At 40.1% G+C, this 15,262-nt stretch overlaps 1 protein-coding gene across 1 annotated transcript in view; it reads right to left on the bottom strand.

Annotated features, from left to right (window-relative positions):
• Window positions 1-377: 377 nt before the first annotated feature.
• LOC117297673 (A disintegrin and metalloproteinase with thrombospondin motifs 6-like) overlaps window positions 378-15,262 on the bottom strand; it is a 47,158-nt gene continuing 32,273 nt past the window's right edge. Inside the window, exons 4-7 of the mRNA XM_033780821.1 lie at window positions 14,107-14,789; window positions 11,939-12,306; window positions 7,043-7,193; window positions 378-958 (exon numbers count right to left, since the gene is read on the bottom strand). Of these exons, the coding sequence (XP_033636712.1) occupies window positions 378-958; window positions 7,043-7,193; window positions 11,939-12,306; window positions 14,107-14,209 (1,203 nt within the window). The 5' untranslated portion in view covers window positions 14,210-14,789. The remainder of the gene's footprint in view (window positions 959-7,042; window positions 7,194-11,938; window positions 12,307-14,106; window positions 14,790-15,262) is intronic.

The following is a 15,262-nucleotide window of genomic DNA, read 5'->3' on the forward strand; positions in this document are numbered from 1 at the left end:
ACATTTGATACAGCAAGCCTTGAATTAACCCACAGCACCCACAGCAATTGCTGTGGTGCCTGCCCTGTTCTTCTACTGTGGCGCCCTTTGCAAAGTTCCAATACAAATTGACATTTTCCTCATACAGGTGCCCCTATAGCCAGAGCAAAATTGCTGTGCCCCTTCAAGAGCCAGAACAAGGCCTGATACAGTAACTGTCTTTAAACTTCTTAATTAGGTTCTTATGTAGCGCACATATCAGTCACCCAGTGATGCTCAAGACACTTTAAAATACAGTATTTTCCTGCAAGGAAGTGCAACTATGTTTGAATTATGAGACCTAGTCCTTTTGCATAGCACCATGATTTACAAGGTGCTGTGGCACAATATTCAGCCAATCAAGTTTTACAACACCATTTTGGATGCTTTGCTTTGACAGTGGCCTTGGTCTTGATAGAAGGCGAGTTGAAACTGTCTGTTCCATTGAGACACAGACCAAAAGGCGAATTGAAACTGTCTGTTCCATTGAGACACAGACCAAAAGGCGAATTGAAACTGTCTGTTCCATTGAGACACAGACCAAAAGGCGAATTGAAACTGTCTGTTCCATTGAGACACAGACCAAAAGGCGAATTGAAACTGTCTGTTCGCTTGAGACACAGACCAAAAGGCGAATTGAAACTGTCTGTTCCATTGAGACACAGACCAAAAGGCGAATTGAAACTGTCTGTTCCATTAAGACACAGACCAAAAGGCGAATTGAAACTGTCTGTTCCATTGAGACACAGACCAAAAGGCGAATTGAAACTGTCTGTTCCATTGAGACACAGACCAAAAGGCGAATTGAAACTGTCTGTTCCATTGAGACACAGACCAAAAGGCGAATTGAAACTGTCTGTTCCATTGAGACACAGACCAAAAGGCGAATTGAAACTGTCTGTTCCATTAAGACACAGACCAAAAGGCGAATTGAAACTGTCTGTTTCATTGAGACACAGACCAAAAGGCGAATTGAAACTTGGCTGTCGGGACCTTGTCCCACGCTCTTTGGCATTCTCTATAGGTGGGTCTCACCATGACAGTTCTAATCCAGACAAGCCCTTCAATCCATGACTTACACTTCCATGAGTCACATTATGCTAACCCTCTGGTATATCCCATAGACATTTCCAATGCCCTGGTACCAGACTAAAGTTGAATGCATCCCTTGAAAGATGATGAGGCCATTTCGTGACTCCCCACTCCCCCAACAACCCCACCCCCTTTGTTACCCTGTTCCTTATAAGAGGGGACAAGAAGGGGTGAGTCAGTGAGCCCCATAGGCACCATTGAATGAGTGATCACTAAGTAAGTGGCCTACATTAGGGAACCTTAACAGGTGCAACCCCATCCTGGTAGTTGTCACTGTCGTTAAAGTTAGATTATCATCAACATTACATATAGTGTAATTTTATAAATTGAGCTAGTATGCTGTTTTACTTTTTACAGTAAGCATGTTTCGTAAGTGAACTGGGCCCGATTTCATGGCTCTGCTTACCAACATCTGTGGCTAATGTAAGCGTACTTTACATGTGTGCGTAAATTCTTCACAGCACTGAATACTCTATTGCTTACAGTGTCTGACCTGTGTTTGAAACCTTATGTATCCACCCATACTCTATCATTTGGACAGACTGTCCACAAACCTACCTACCCATGGGTCTCTACATCATTAGTCATTGCACAAATGATGAAATGGATTTTGTCAGAAAGTGTGTATGGAACAAGAGGGATGGCATTTGAACACCACTAGATATTAAGAGTCCAGAGGAAATTCGGATTAGGAGTTTGTTTTACTCATCAATTTTGTTCGGGTCAACCAACGAGAAATCCCCCATGAGTACATCGTATCTGTATAGCTAACTGCACTCAGTGCTGTAAATAGAGGCCTACTCAAAATCCCTGCAGTTAGGTAATGCACAATGTACAAATGGACGAGTAACTCGTCCTAACGTGGGATAAGACAAGTCTTAACTCTTCGTATAATCCACCCCTGGTCTTGAGATAAAATCTCTGGTCCAGTACTAGTTTTTGACTGCAATTCCTAAAGTCTTGTGTATTTTGTCCCCCAAATTCAAACCCTGCAGAACCTCCTTGAGATTAAACCATTACCACTTTACAAAATGACCTACAAAAAAGACTTTCCAGACTCCTTACATACTACCCCAGGCAAGGAGCATTGTCTTCAAACATTCCTCCCGCTCAAAACAATGCACTTAAAGAAGTGGTATGTCCTCCTGCCACACCAAGAGAGTACATAAAATGCCGAGAGTGGAATTCCTGGACTGAAAATATCCCTGGCATCCTTCAGCCTGATCAATTCCCAGCCCCAGCTGAGTGGACTGGGCAAGTTGTAGGTCACCTACTTTCCCCCAAATTACGCCAACCTTCGCTTGACTGTTTGGACAGTGGATGTTCACTGTTGTTTCTCCACAAAGACTAATAAGACTGCATTCTTGCACAGTGCTCCTCTATCATATGATATCTCAACGAGGCCTGTGTTCCTACAACTCTTCAAAACAGCTTTCTCATCATTTATCTGCAGGGAGCGATTTCCTACAGCATTTTTGCATTGCCAAACAATTAGCGAGAACTTGTTTTGTGCGTACTGAATGCAAATATTGAGTAGCAAATAATATTTTTTTTAGTAGCAATTGTTTCATCTTGTGTAGCATTTTGCTCTGCTATACAAGGGAAATCGTTCACTGTTCTGAACCCAAAAGTTCTGTAAAAAAATACTTGTTCAAGTATTTTCTTTGAGTCTGGTTGTATTTTATTTTTTATTTTTTTTTTTTTTTAAGAATTCCTTTGGGCAGTGCCTAGAATAAGAACTTTGAGGAACTTTGAACAGCTTTCTAATCTTTTATCTGACCCCAAAACTTCTGTAGAAAAAATACTCACTCAAGTATTTCCTTTGAGTCTGGTTTTATTTAGTTTCTCAGTTTTATGTTTCTACAACTCTTCAAAATGGCTTTTTCATCATTTATCTGACCCCAAAAAGTTCTCTGGAAAATACTTGCTCAAGTACTTTCTTTGAGTCTGTTTTTTCTTGTTTTTTTTAATAAGAATTCCTTAGGGCAGAACCTAGAATAAGAACTTTGAGGAACTTTGGCCTAATGGACCTTCAATTGCACTGTAAATGTATCAACAGTCTCAATGTGGTGTCCTATAATGGGATTTGAGCAATGAGAGACACCTGTACAATTGGCTGCATTCTGCATGTTAATAAAACCACAGGGAACCAACTCACAAGTGAAAGTTCTTTTAGACCTACAATGTTGTTACTAAATAGCTCTATGCTAAAGGACCCAATGCAATTGTAGTTGTCACCAAAAGATTGCCCAACCACTGAGTTATTCTCGTTCAAACTAAACTTGCTATACCATAAAGATAGCAAGTTTAGTTTGAACGAGATTAAGTCAGTGAATGGGCAATCTTTTGGTGACAACTACACCTGGGTTGGGTCTTTTAGCATAGAGCTATTTAGTAACAACATTGTAGGTCTGGAGGTCCTTGCTCTATGGCTATACTAACCTGTTCTCGGGGTTATACTCGCCCATACAACCCATTCTAAGAGTTATTCTCACCCAAACTAACCCGTTTGCAGAATTATTCTCACCCAAACTAACCCATTCTAAGAGTTATTCTCACCCAAACTAACCCATTCTCAGAGTTATTCTCACCCAAACTAACCCGTTCTCAGATTTATTCTTGCCCATACCGTTTCCCCTTCTCAGTCGGAGTTGCTGTTACCTAAACTAACCCATTCTCAAAACTGTTGCCTAAACTAACCCATTCTCAGATTTATTCTTGCCCTTTCAGAGGGGTTTTTCCCTAAACTAACCCATTCTCAAAGTCCTTGCCCAAACCAAACCATCCCATTCTTAGAGTTGTTATCATCCAAAATATATGTTAAAACTCCATACCTTAATTAATCCAATCTTTTGATGGTTTCAATCTTATAATGGTAAATTGTCAACCAAACCATTCCCAAATCTCTGAGTTTAGTCACCCAAAACACCCAATCTCATGGGAAATGTCACCCACACTATAACTCAATCTTAGGTTAATTGTTACCCAAACAAGTCTGACCTTTTCATGGTTGTCAATGTCACCAACACTTACCTAATCTTATTTTACATTGTCACCAGACTACTCCCCAAACTAATGCAATCTCAAGATATGTCCCCAGACACCCAAACTTATGTTAATTGTCATCCAAACCATGGATACAGAAATATTTCTACATCCTTGCCCAAACTAACCCAATCTCAGAGCATGCTCAGAGTTGTTGTCAGCCAAATGAACGCAAACTCAACCCCATTTACATAGCAAGCACTCTGTGTATACATTTACTTCATCCTTCTACCCAGAGGCACCCAACTGTGCATATCCACAACAGTGTGACTTAGACATGCAAACCCAAACAACATAAAAACCTCAGCCATTGTAGTCGCACAATACTCACATAACAACATTTTAGGAACAAAACACGCCAAGCAAGAAAGAGAGGATCACCATAAAATTTATGAAGCCTTAAAAAAGCTTACAATAGAATGACTAATGTAAACACCACAGTCCTTGGTTCTCAAGCGGCTGAAAGATCTTGCAAAATGTAGGTCAAATCTTTCCAATTTTTTTTTCTCAAGTCAATTGCTAGTATTAAACTATCCCTTGAGTAGTTTTAACTGAAAAAAGATTTCAACATTTGAAACCAAAATCAAAGCATCTGTAAAGAATCGTCAAGACATCTCCAGGACATGAACTGCAAGTCGCCAACCAACGAGATTGGCCACTGAACATAACACAAACAGCTCAAAGAAGGAGCGTGTTTAATACTAAACAAGTAGCCAAGCCAGGGGAGAGAAAAAGGACGGGAAAAAAATTGTCAGGGATCCTGGGGTTATTATCTTGTCTGAAAAGATGACCTCTGTGATAAAAACTAATGCTCGCTCAAGGGGTGAGTGGGGGGGGGGGCTTTTAGTCGGGTTTCTTGGGAGTTCTTTTGTAGGGGTTTGGATGAAGCGCATAAAGCGTGATTCACATTTTTGGTGTATCCAGACTATATTACAGACTTGAGTTCCGTCCTTCATGGTTCAAGGGTGTCACAATATAACAGCTTTTGTCCAATTCTCTGAGCTTCAATCCATCCTGAAAGCGATATTGTAAAGATGAGGGGGGGGGGGTCTTTTTCTAGGTGCCTTTGTTACCGGAAGGTTATGGTGTTACTCACAATCGCAACACGGTGACAGAAACCTCTGTCATTGAAACGATGGGGATTACAAAACTTCTTTTGTTGGGGAAGATTTCCCCCGGGAGGAACTTCGCCGGAATCTACCGGAAGTTTGGCTTCTTAGGAGATTAGATGTGATAAAAATAAATTCAAGAAGATTTACTTCAAATCTCAGGCACTCCAGTAGTGCCTTTATTAGGTAATCAATAAAAAGATTGTTGCCCCTAATAAAACTCCTTTCACAGCACTGTCTAAAACCTTGATTAGATTTCTGAAGTTTTGACTTTTGAAACCTGGTTTTAAGGAAAGCATGTCATCCAACTGCATTACTCTAGTATTTTCTAAAGTGACAATTTCTCTCTGCCCAGAACTTACTCTTCACTTCACTGGACTCAAAGTCAACACTAAGTCCTTGATAACACTTAAGTGAATTTCTTCACTAACTTCTACAAAGGTATTTGAAGGCCGATCAGTTAGCAGTGTGCACAACTTTATCAACATTATTCCCCTGGATTGTTGTTTGTTTTCCTTTGTTGACCAAAGTGGGTCCACTTCAGCAGAGAAGGGAAAGAGTAAAGAGTAAACATGACTTCGCAACTTGTTATTTTCACTTGACTTCGAAAGCTAAAGAGAGACACTACAACATTGGTGTTTGAACAACTCTAATTGATCTGTCCTCTTATTTCCATGGGTGGGGGTGATGCAGGGAGTCCAGTAGGCTCTGCAAGCTTTCTTGTTTTGAGAACCGAAGCTCTAATGTTTCTGATCAGCAGAGTGTGGGTTCTAGGTCCTGATCATGGCATCAATTCTCGATATTGAGAATTACGGATTTATTTTAAACACATGTCATGACACGGCGAAACGTGCGGAAACAAGGGTGCGTTTTCTCGTGATTTTCTCCCGACTCCAATGACCGATTGTGCCTAAATTTTCACAGGTTTGTTATTTTAATATAAGCTTTGATACACGAAGTGTGGGCCTTGGACAATACTGTTTTACCGAAAGTGTCCAATGGCTTTAAAGCAATGGATCACAAGTACTAGCATTGGTAGTACACACTTATCGTAGAAGAGTATGGGGGCTAGCCCAGGTATTTCTGGTTCACACAGAAAGCACCCTCGCTATCAGCTTTCCGAAGGCTTGCAAGCTTCAGTAAGTATACTTGTGATGCATCCTTGGTTTTATTACCAACAAAATGTAAACATAATACAACATTATGGGAATGACTTTTAATACTAATGTCTGCAACAAAGGTATGGTGGAACTTGTATGCAACATTCCATGTGTATACAATTGGGCGTTTATGGGGGTCAATGACCTTACATACGTATTACATGTTAGCTTAGCTTTGGATCATTCATGCGCTAGTAATGTGACACATTTTAATGAGGCCTACAGGCAATCTATTCTACAATCATGTACAAACTTGACGCCATGCCAAGGAAAACCCCTGGGAGAAAACACACAGCGATAAACATGAACAGCAAAACGATTTCATTAATTCCAAGTTAACTTCTGAATTGCAGGGTTCGAATCCATTCATGGTAAACAAATATACAGATCATCCACCTAGCCCCTGCGGCTGATTTCACGAAACGCTAATATTAATTCTATCTCGAATTAGGACGAGTAACTTTAGGATGGGTTCAATGCATCCTAACGTCTATGGTTACGGAACTTTAACTCGTCCTAAGTCCTCAGATAAAACCTAAGTAAGGAAGAGTTTGGTGAATTCAGCAGGTGGTTCACATCCAGCCAGGGTGGTATAACCAATATTGAAGCTGTTTTTACCTGTAACTCCACAATCCCTGTCTTTAGTCTCACTTGACTCCGCTTCTCGTTTGTAGATGACATGAGGATGTCCCTCACTCGAATCACTCTGCGTAAAATCCTGAACAGGTTCTAGAAAATAATCCCCATCTGCTGTTGAAATAAGTCCATGCTGAGATAAAACAAAACAAAACAAAAACACAAATGAAGCAGAATTTAAATTATGTCTGTATTGAAACAATGAATTGCTTCGTCCAATAACAATTAATTTATTTCCCGTCTTCCTACCAGTTCTGACAAATAAATTGTAGAACAGGCCGGATACATGTACTTAAAGGCACTGGACACATTTGGTAACTGTCAAAGACCAGTATTCTCACTTGGTGTATCTTAACATAATGCATAAAATTACAAGCCTGTAAACGGAATACAGTGCAGGATACTTTTGGGGACCCTTTGGTTTCTTTGTAAGAGATATAATAATTGGAATTTTGTTGTCACCTTGAAAATTCAAAACTTTTTTTGTCTGACTCCTTTGCTCGGGCTCTGTTTATAAACCTTATTGCAAACTCCACTTTCTAGAGGCCAAGGGCTGATACTTTATGATGGAAACAACAGAGGTGATTGTCCCACGACCCCTTGGTGCCCCGCCCCTCCTTGAAGATGTTCCAGTAGAAGTTTACACTTCCCTTAATGAGGTGCCCTTTATTTGGGAAAACCAGGGCCTTACTTCACAGAGCTGCTTGAGCAGAAAACGGAGCTTAAACTTGTTCTGCTAAGCAAAAAGTGGCAGGATACCAGTCACAGATCGTAGCAATTAGAATAGTACTTCAGATGGTAACCTTGTTTTGGTAAGCATAATTTTCTTTTGCTAAGCTACTTTTTGTGCTTAAGCAGCTCTATAAAATTGGAACCCTGCCTTTCACTTTACAACAATGAGGTATCAGGTCTGACTGTCTGGGAAGACAGATCTAGAAAAGAGATGGAAAATGAGATGGCGTGATCCTTTATGCAGCGTCTTTTGAGACACGTTTCAAGGGTGGTCTTTGTGTGAGCAGAGTGTGAGGGTTGAATTAACCATTTCACACGGATTGGAAATCACTCATCAGCACAGTGGAGGGGGGATTTTAATTTATAAGCTTTACCGATCATTGATGTGAAATCAACTGCCAGGTTTTTTTTCTTCTCGAATATTTCTCTTTATTGGTAGGGATTGATATGGGGAGATTGAGTGGCAGGACTTCTGGCAGGACTCGGGGATCCTCCCCCCCCCCCCCTCCAGGTGCAAGAAAACCTTGCATGGAATTCTACTTGCAGTGTCTGTCCTTCATGAAACAATCATAAGCAAAAAAACTTTCAATTGATGCATGTCATTTTCATTTGTAGTTTATCTCAGTAACATTTAACAACTAGGACACACCAGTTGAACTATTGAGGAATAAAAGCAATGTTTTAACTGGTGTTTTTTTAACAGAAACTGTAAGTACCTCTTCCAAAAAACAGAGATCATTACCAGGGTTCGGCCATAACTTTTTCCAGTGACTGGCTAGCAGGACCAGTATTTAGCTTGCCATTTTACTAATCCACTCACTTTTTTACGAGTCGATACTGTAATGAAAAAGGGATGCTTCTGAACACTGAGCTAGCCAGCCGGACCACTTTGAATTGGAAAGAATTCTGACAGGCCCTCAGGTTTTGTAAACTGGCAATTGGCCAGCGGACCACTGTTATTGTTAAGGGTGAACGCTGAATATTATTTTGTATTTAGTTTGCAAGATTTAGCTGATTTTGATTATATAGGTTGTTTGTTTACATCTGTATGAAACAACTGAGCTATATTAGTGTTACTGTAACATTTTGGAGTATGAACACTGGATTTTAGCTCGCAGGTGATTTTTATCTTTCTTTTTTTTTTTTCATTTTTGATCGTTTTAGTGATAACTTCACTTTTAGGTTCATCAGTTTGTCCAATTAATGTGAATTCAACGTGAGAATTCCCCCAAAAATGCAACCACAGCACTACAAAAAAACAACCCGAATCAATCAAGGTTCTTTGTATAGATCGTTAGCCTTCCAGGCATCAAGCATGTCGACATGTGCGTAGACAGCCAGACGCAGAAGTCCTACAGCTATGGCTTCAATGGACGACAAGACGAGACAACCAGCCTCTTCCCGTGCCCAGGGGGATCCAAACCCCCCACCCAGGGGGAGACAGTGCTTACCCTCAACTTAATTCTCTGCCATCCATTTATACATAGGGAGCTGTTTGTTAAGTAAAATGTGTGTCAAGTTCTAAATATAAAATCAATGCAGATCTAACCACATCGTCAGCAAGATGGGTTTTGTGGGATGAAATGCATAGTCACAATCTAGTCGTGAGTAGGCCTATACAAGCACTTGATGGAATGATGCTTATTAGAGATCAGAAAAGGAAGGGGTCTACAAGAAATCTATACTGATTAAAAGTTCATAAAAGCAAGGGAGCCTTGCTAAATTGCTCCCGTGTGAAAGGGGCTAAAGATGAGCGTATAATATCTTGGCATTAGTATCCGGATCAGACTGTCATAACATGTGTGTTTAAATGGACTACTACTACATTGTACTTGTGGTTTGATAATCGATACGCCAATTAAAACTTGCAACACATGTACAGTTCCCAATTAAAGCTTTTGTGAATGTGTTGCATCATCAGAGCGCAATAGAGAAAACACCCTCAAGGGTAAAGACACACAAGTTTGACGATGGAGAGTTTCCGCACCAAGATGGAAGCAACACAGGTGTGACAGACCTGTATGCTTCGTTTTTGAAAAGGGCAAGGGCACCAAGGCATTTTCTCCTTGGTACATAAAAGGGCACCCTTATGAGGAAATTGTTAATTTCCACTGGCGTTTTTCGGGGCACCAAGGCAATGATCAGGGGGCATCGAGGCAAATGCCTTTGTTTCCTCTGTGAAGTATCAGGCCTGGGTGTGTTATCTATATTGATTGCACAGCAGCCATTATGACGTCAAGAACGTTAACACCCCCCCCCCCCCACTCCTCCTCTTTTCTGCTCCCCTTCAAGAATGCCCACGTGGAGTCCTGTTTGATTTATGAGCGCACTGAACTACGTTGCTGAAAACATTCCACCGGGATGTTTGTTTTGATATGTTCTCATTTTTGAGTTATCGCTAAACTGTACATGTACCACTTGAAACACCAAGTTGTATCTTAAAAGCATCAGAACTATGTTTGTGCAAACTGATAACCTACGTGTCACTCCTATTTAAAGGAAGATAATAAAAAAAAGGTTCACAATGTTTGGACTAGGGTGAGTGTTGTAAAAGATACATAAAGATTATAACAACGCATCTTGGGGGATTACACTGATACCTATTTCCGCTGATAGCTGTTTGGCCAGACAACAAAATAATCCCGGTTCAAAATGAATATCATGTGAGTATAGAAGTTAAGGTCATCTATTATTACATGAATGTAAACCACATGGAAGTTTGTTGAAAATAAACTGGCGATTGAATACTTGGCTAATCATTGACACAAAGCACATTTTGAGCATCTAAAGTGCTACTCAAACGACAGCAATTTAACAAAGGTCCATTGCTTAATTTTAGCATGGTTGTAAAATTAGCAATTGATTGGTAAGATTTTACAAGAGACCTTGGACAGTACACAAATTTTTGTCATTTCACACGAGGTACATTTTGTATTAGCAAGGGTCCCTTGCTAAATGGCTCTCGTGTGAAAGGGACTTGAGTGTGATACAACTTTATGTGTTGACAGAACACAGTTTAGTCTCAAATTGGTTTGCTCAATTAAGACTCAGAAACTTTACTTTTACAGTAAGATTAATAAAACATGCCAAATTACAGGAGTGGGAGTCATTGCTAACAAGTATGTTTTTAGGAGGCATGTTGCAGGGCCTTTTGGTGGCATTTGTGCAAACTAACACGGTCGGCCATTTATGTGAGTCAAAATTTTGACTCCCATAAATGGTCGACCGTGTTAGTTCGCACAGTTAAATGAAAACCACGCAATTTAGAGGCAAACTTGTGTGGATAATTGTATTCTACTTTTAAAACATCTTTCCAACCATATGCATTTTATAACAAACGGTTACAAACGCTTTTTATAGACCAACTCGTCCGATCCAAGGCAACGTGTTCCTTTAAGCCAATGAGTTATAGATCCCAAGGAGCTTTTAGGAATAGCAGTCCTCAGCACTAACTAGGTAAATCAATGAACATGATTTATTTGTTTCTGTGGAAATTACCAGGTATTACTTTTCACCAGACCGTATATAAAAATGCCTGAGTTCATATAAACTGCTAGTATTTGTGCATTCCTGAAATATGAGGTGGTACATAAAAATGTTTATTTTCAAATTTATATTCAGTAATGATATCTTAAAATCAAGATTTGGAAATGAGGTTTAAAACTGACTTCAAGTTGAAACAAGTTTTGAAGACAAATTCTAGCCTTGGTCCACTACCCAATTGCCTGACTCTGTATATTTAACACCCCAGACCAGTACAGAATTTCCCCCATGTGGTCCAGCTGGCTAGTTTTATATTGGAGTGTTTCCCCCTGGTTACTTTTTCATTTTTTAAACAGGGTTAGTTAGCATTTCTGTTCACTAGTCAATCAGCTTTTTCCCTAGTCCATAAATTTATGATAAGGTTGCCTTTCAACACTGAACTATCCACCCAGACCACTTGCAGTGTATTTTGACTGGTCCTTTTGGTGTTTTAAGGGAGAACGCTTTCTTGATTGTCCAGAACTTCAACATTAAAGTCTAATAATGTCACTTGGTCCATATAAAATGGTTGAAGTTGAATTGAGACCCATGGATACAGACCACTTTGCTTATGATTGGCGAGGGAGGACTCAGAAACCCCAAAATATTTCTACAAAAACTTACCAAACCTCTGCAGTTACTAATGGCAACGCTAGAAATGTCATGTCCCACCAGGTATCCATGGTAATGGCAGTCATCAATGGTCCGATGGCGTTGGCTGACTCCGTGCTCATCAAGGTATTCCACAAGAAAATTCCTAGTGACAAGGTTCGTGTTTAGAGACAAATTCAAGTGAAAATTGCTCCCATAGGCTGAGAGTTTGTAATGCAGTTGTCCTTCTGCTGCAGTCGTTACTGGCTCTGAGAGAACCTCTCTACGAGTCCGTTTGCGACTGTTAATAATGTCATACGAAACGTGGTGACCGTTCTCGTCGACTAATGAGGGGATTACTATTTGGTGCTGACCTCTTATACTTGAAAAGCGTACATCATCTGTATAGAAAAAAACAGGAGTTGAAGTTTTAAAAGAAAAACTCTGATAACAATCTTAGCCTTGACTCTCGAGTATTTAGGAGAAAGAAAAGACATTTCAATAATGGATTATATCCAAGCATACTACTCCAAGGAGGCATTCGACTCTATGCCCCTCCCTAGTTATTGCCTGGTGCCCATTGAAATGTTCAAGTAAAAATTCCCTCATAGAGCTATATTCCCTTTACCATTGAAAAACTACATCCTTGCCCTCACAGGATGAAGTATCAGGCCTGTTTTACCTAGTGCTTAAAGCTCTCTAAACTTTCTTCATCTGAGTTTGAAAGAGTCAAAGATGGAGGGTGAGGCAATACTAAACCATATATAATAAACATGCCTATTTTCTTGCCGATAGATTTTGACATTTGGTTATTTCGTAAAAACTTTGATATCTTTATTGTACAACAATAATTTTAAAAAACATAAATTGTCCATCCACGCCACCCACACCGTTCCTCTGAGTTATGTAGACTTGAACCTTCTGCTTTCATGGTCGTCATTGCCACGTCTAACAAGTAACTTTCTTATGAACTTTGAGTCCTGTATTGAAAGCAACAGTCGGGACATCATTGTGGAGTTCATGAGTTGACCTTAACTTTTTAGACAGGTATCATGTTTATAATGTGTACCATTGGTGTGATTGTTGACATTGCTGTCTAAAAACAAACACGTCAAAGAGCGTTTTAAACCCCCTCTAGTCATTATGAAAACCAACCTGTCCTATTTCACAGCCCTATATTTATTTGTCCGATTCATCAACAATAAATACTTTGTTGACCTTTGAAAATACAAAGTACAGGAAGGTTTACTAACTGAAAGGAGGTGCATGTTGATGTTTGTGGTTGGTTTGTAGTGATACTCTTTCAATCATGTGAAGATGGCCCAAAATTATTTGAACTGACAGACTATAAATTTTATAATTTAATGATGTTGCTTGCATGCAAATTTGGGAAAATTTTTGAATTGTAATTGTATTTATTAACACACACTGTTCAATCTTTACAAAACAAACTGCTGCCAACAGAAACGGACAGTGAGTTGCTACACATGCAGTATCGAATACAGACAGTGGCAGCTTTTATGCAAATGATAAAATTTATCAACGTAAATTGATATTACAGAATATTTTCATGAATTATTTCTTTTTGAACAAAATATATTTAAAAAAATTGACGGTATTACTGAAAACATTCTGAATATATCCATAAATTAGTTTCTGAAATATTTATTAGTTCTTATTTACAGCATTTGCACACCTGTCAACAAGTGTCACATAAAAACTTGTTCAGCAACTTTTCGGAGCCAACCTGCAGTTCGTTATGATCCACAAACTTTCCTTGACACTACTCAAATGTAGCTATTTACATTCCCTCCCCCTCCCTCCCCCCCCCCAAAAAAAAAACCAGGTTCACTGTTAATGTGTAAGATATAGGCCTACAGTGCTGGTCCACTAGCTTTGTTCAAAGACCATGAGTAATGGGACAGGATTTAGCATGTGCGACGTGTAATAAATAAAGCATGTCAAAATATTTTGTCAGCAGGTCGACCGATAGAATCCCAGACAACTTTTTTTGTGTGACATATCCTGCGAACAGAGCAAAAGTCCTTGTGTTTGTGAGGGATGGCCATTTCATAATATAATAGAGTGAGTGTGTGTAAGTTATCTGGATTAGGCTTATAAAAGGTCGCTCTCTTTTGGGGTATGTTAAAATGCATGGTTTCTGGACATTTAACTATGGAAGAAGAAATGTTTTGACTTACCGTTTAAACTTAAAAGTGGAGCTTTGATGATCCTTCTAATATAAACCACTGCCAAAAGGCTAAACATCCAAGCAACAAGCAGCCATACAATGTACTTTCCCATTCTACAGTCCGCCCGTGGCACTGTGTCTGTTGACACCGACCACGGCTTGCGCTGCCTTTAACACCCCGGCACTGTCCGAAAATCCCCCCGTATCGAAGGGCAAAGGGCGACCGGTGGCTATAAACTTTCCCAGGCGTGACGTTCAGAGGGGGGCTCGGTGTGGTGGCCCACCTTTTTCCCTTCTTTGCCGGCGAAGTAGCAGTTCTGTAGTCCCGACACCGAACACACTCTGCTGGGAGTGACTCAGACTTACTGAGTCGGTTATGTCAACTACAAGGTTGTATCCCAAACCGGGAAAAGATCCGTGAAGTAGACATTACACCCAGTTGAACAGTGTAAAATGTCCCCTCCAAAAACACACACCCAGCTCCACGTTGTTACCACTCGCTGTTTCCCCAAAGTTATTCCGGTGCGCGGTTGTAAAAATCCGTGGTTATGGTTGCACAGAAGCCGTGGATTGTTGATAACGAACGGCACTCCTTTTGTTGTCCTTCGCTGAGGTCTATTTCCTGACTTCGGAAGTGATAGAGCTGCTTATTATACGGTTATCTAAATGGTCGGATCCGATTGACTTTGTCAGCTGCAAGGAGTAAAAAAAAAAGTAGGGTTAACCAAAAAGGATGTTTCGAAAGGTTGATGGATGGTTCTGTAACAAGTGCCTGAGTCGCTGCTTGGGTTCACGCATCTTCCAAGTCAACAAACGAAACCAGCATAGCCATGAGCTGCTTGTTGAAGTTATAGAACAATACAGCGTCCACGATTGATTTGTAGCTACTGTCAGCTAGCTCAGCAAACAGCATGCAGATTGTCCCAACCTGTCACTGTTCTGTGTTCAGTGATTCAGCTGTTGCTAATTCAATAATCTAATTGTGAACAAGAAGTTAAATTCCAGAATCGAGTGCAAGATTAAGTTGACAGTTCTAAAACCCACACTGAATAAAGGGCTCGCTGCAACTGGGATTCGCTTTGCTTTAGACTGCATTCACGACTGCCAATAAGGAACTGCTGCAAACTTCTATCCATAAGGCATGAGAACGCGGAGAACTGCCTGTT

The sequence above is a fragment of the Asterias rubens genome, chromosome 12, assembly GCF_902459465.1.
Source record: "Asterias rubens chromosome 12, eAstRub1.3, whole genome shotgun sequence".
NCBI lineage: Eukaryota > Metazoa > Echinodermata > Asteroidea > Forcipulatida > Asteriidae > Asterias > Asterias rubens.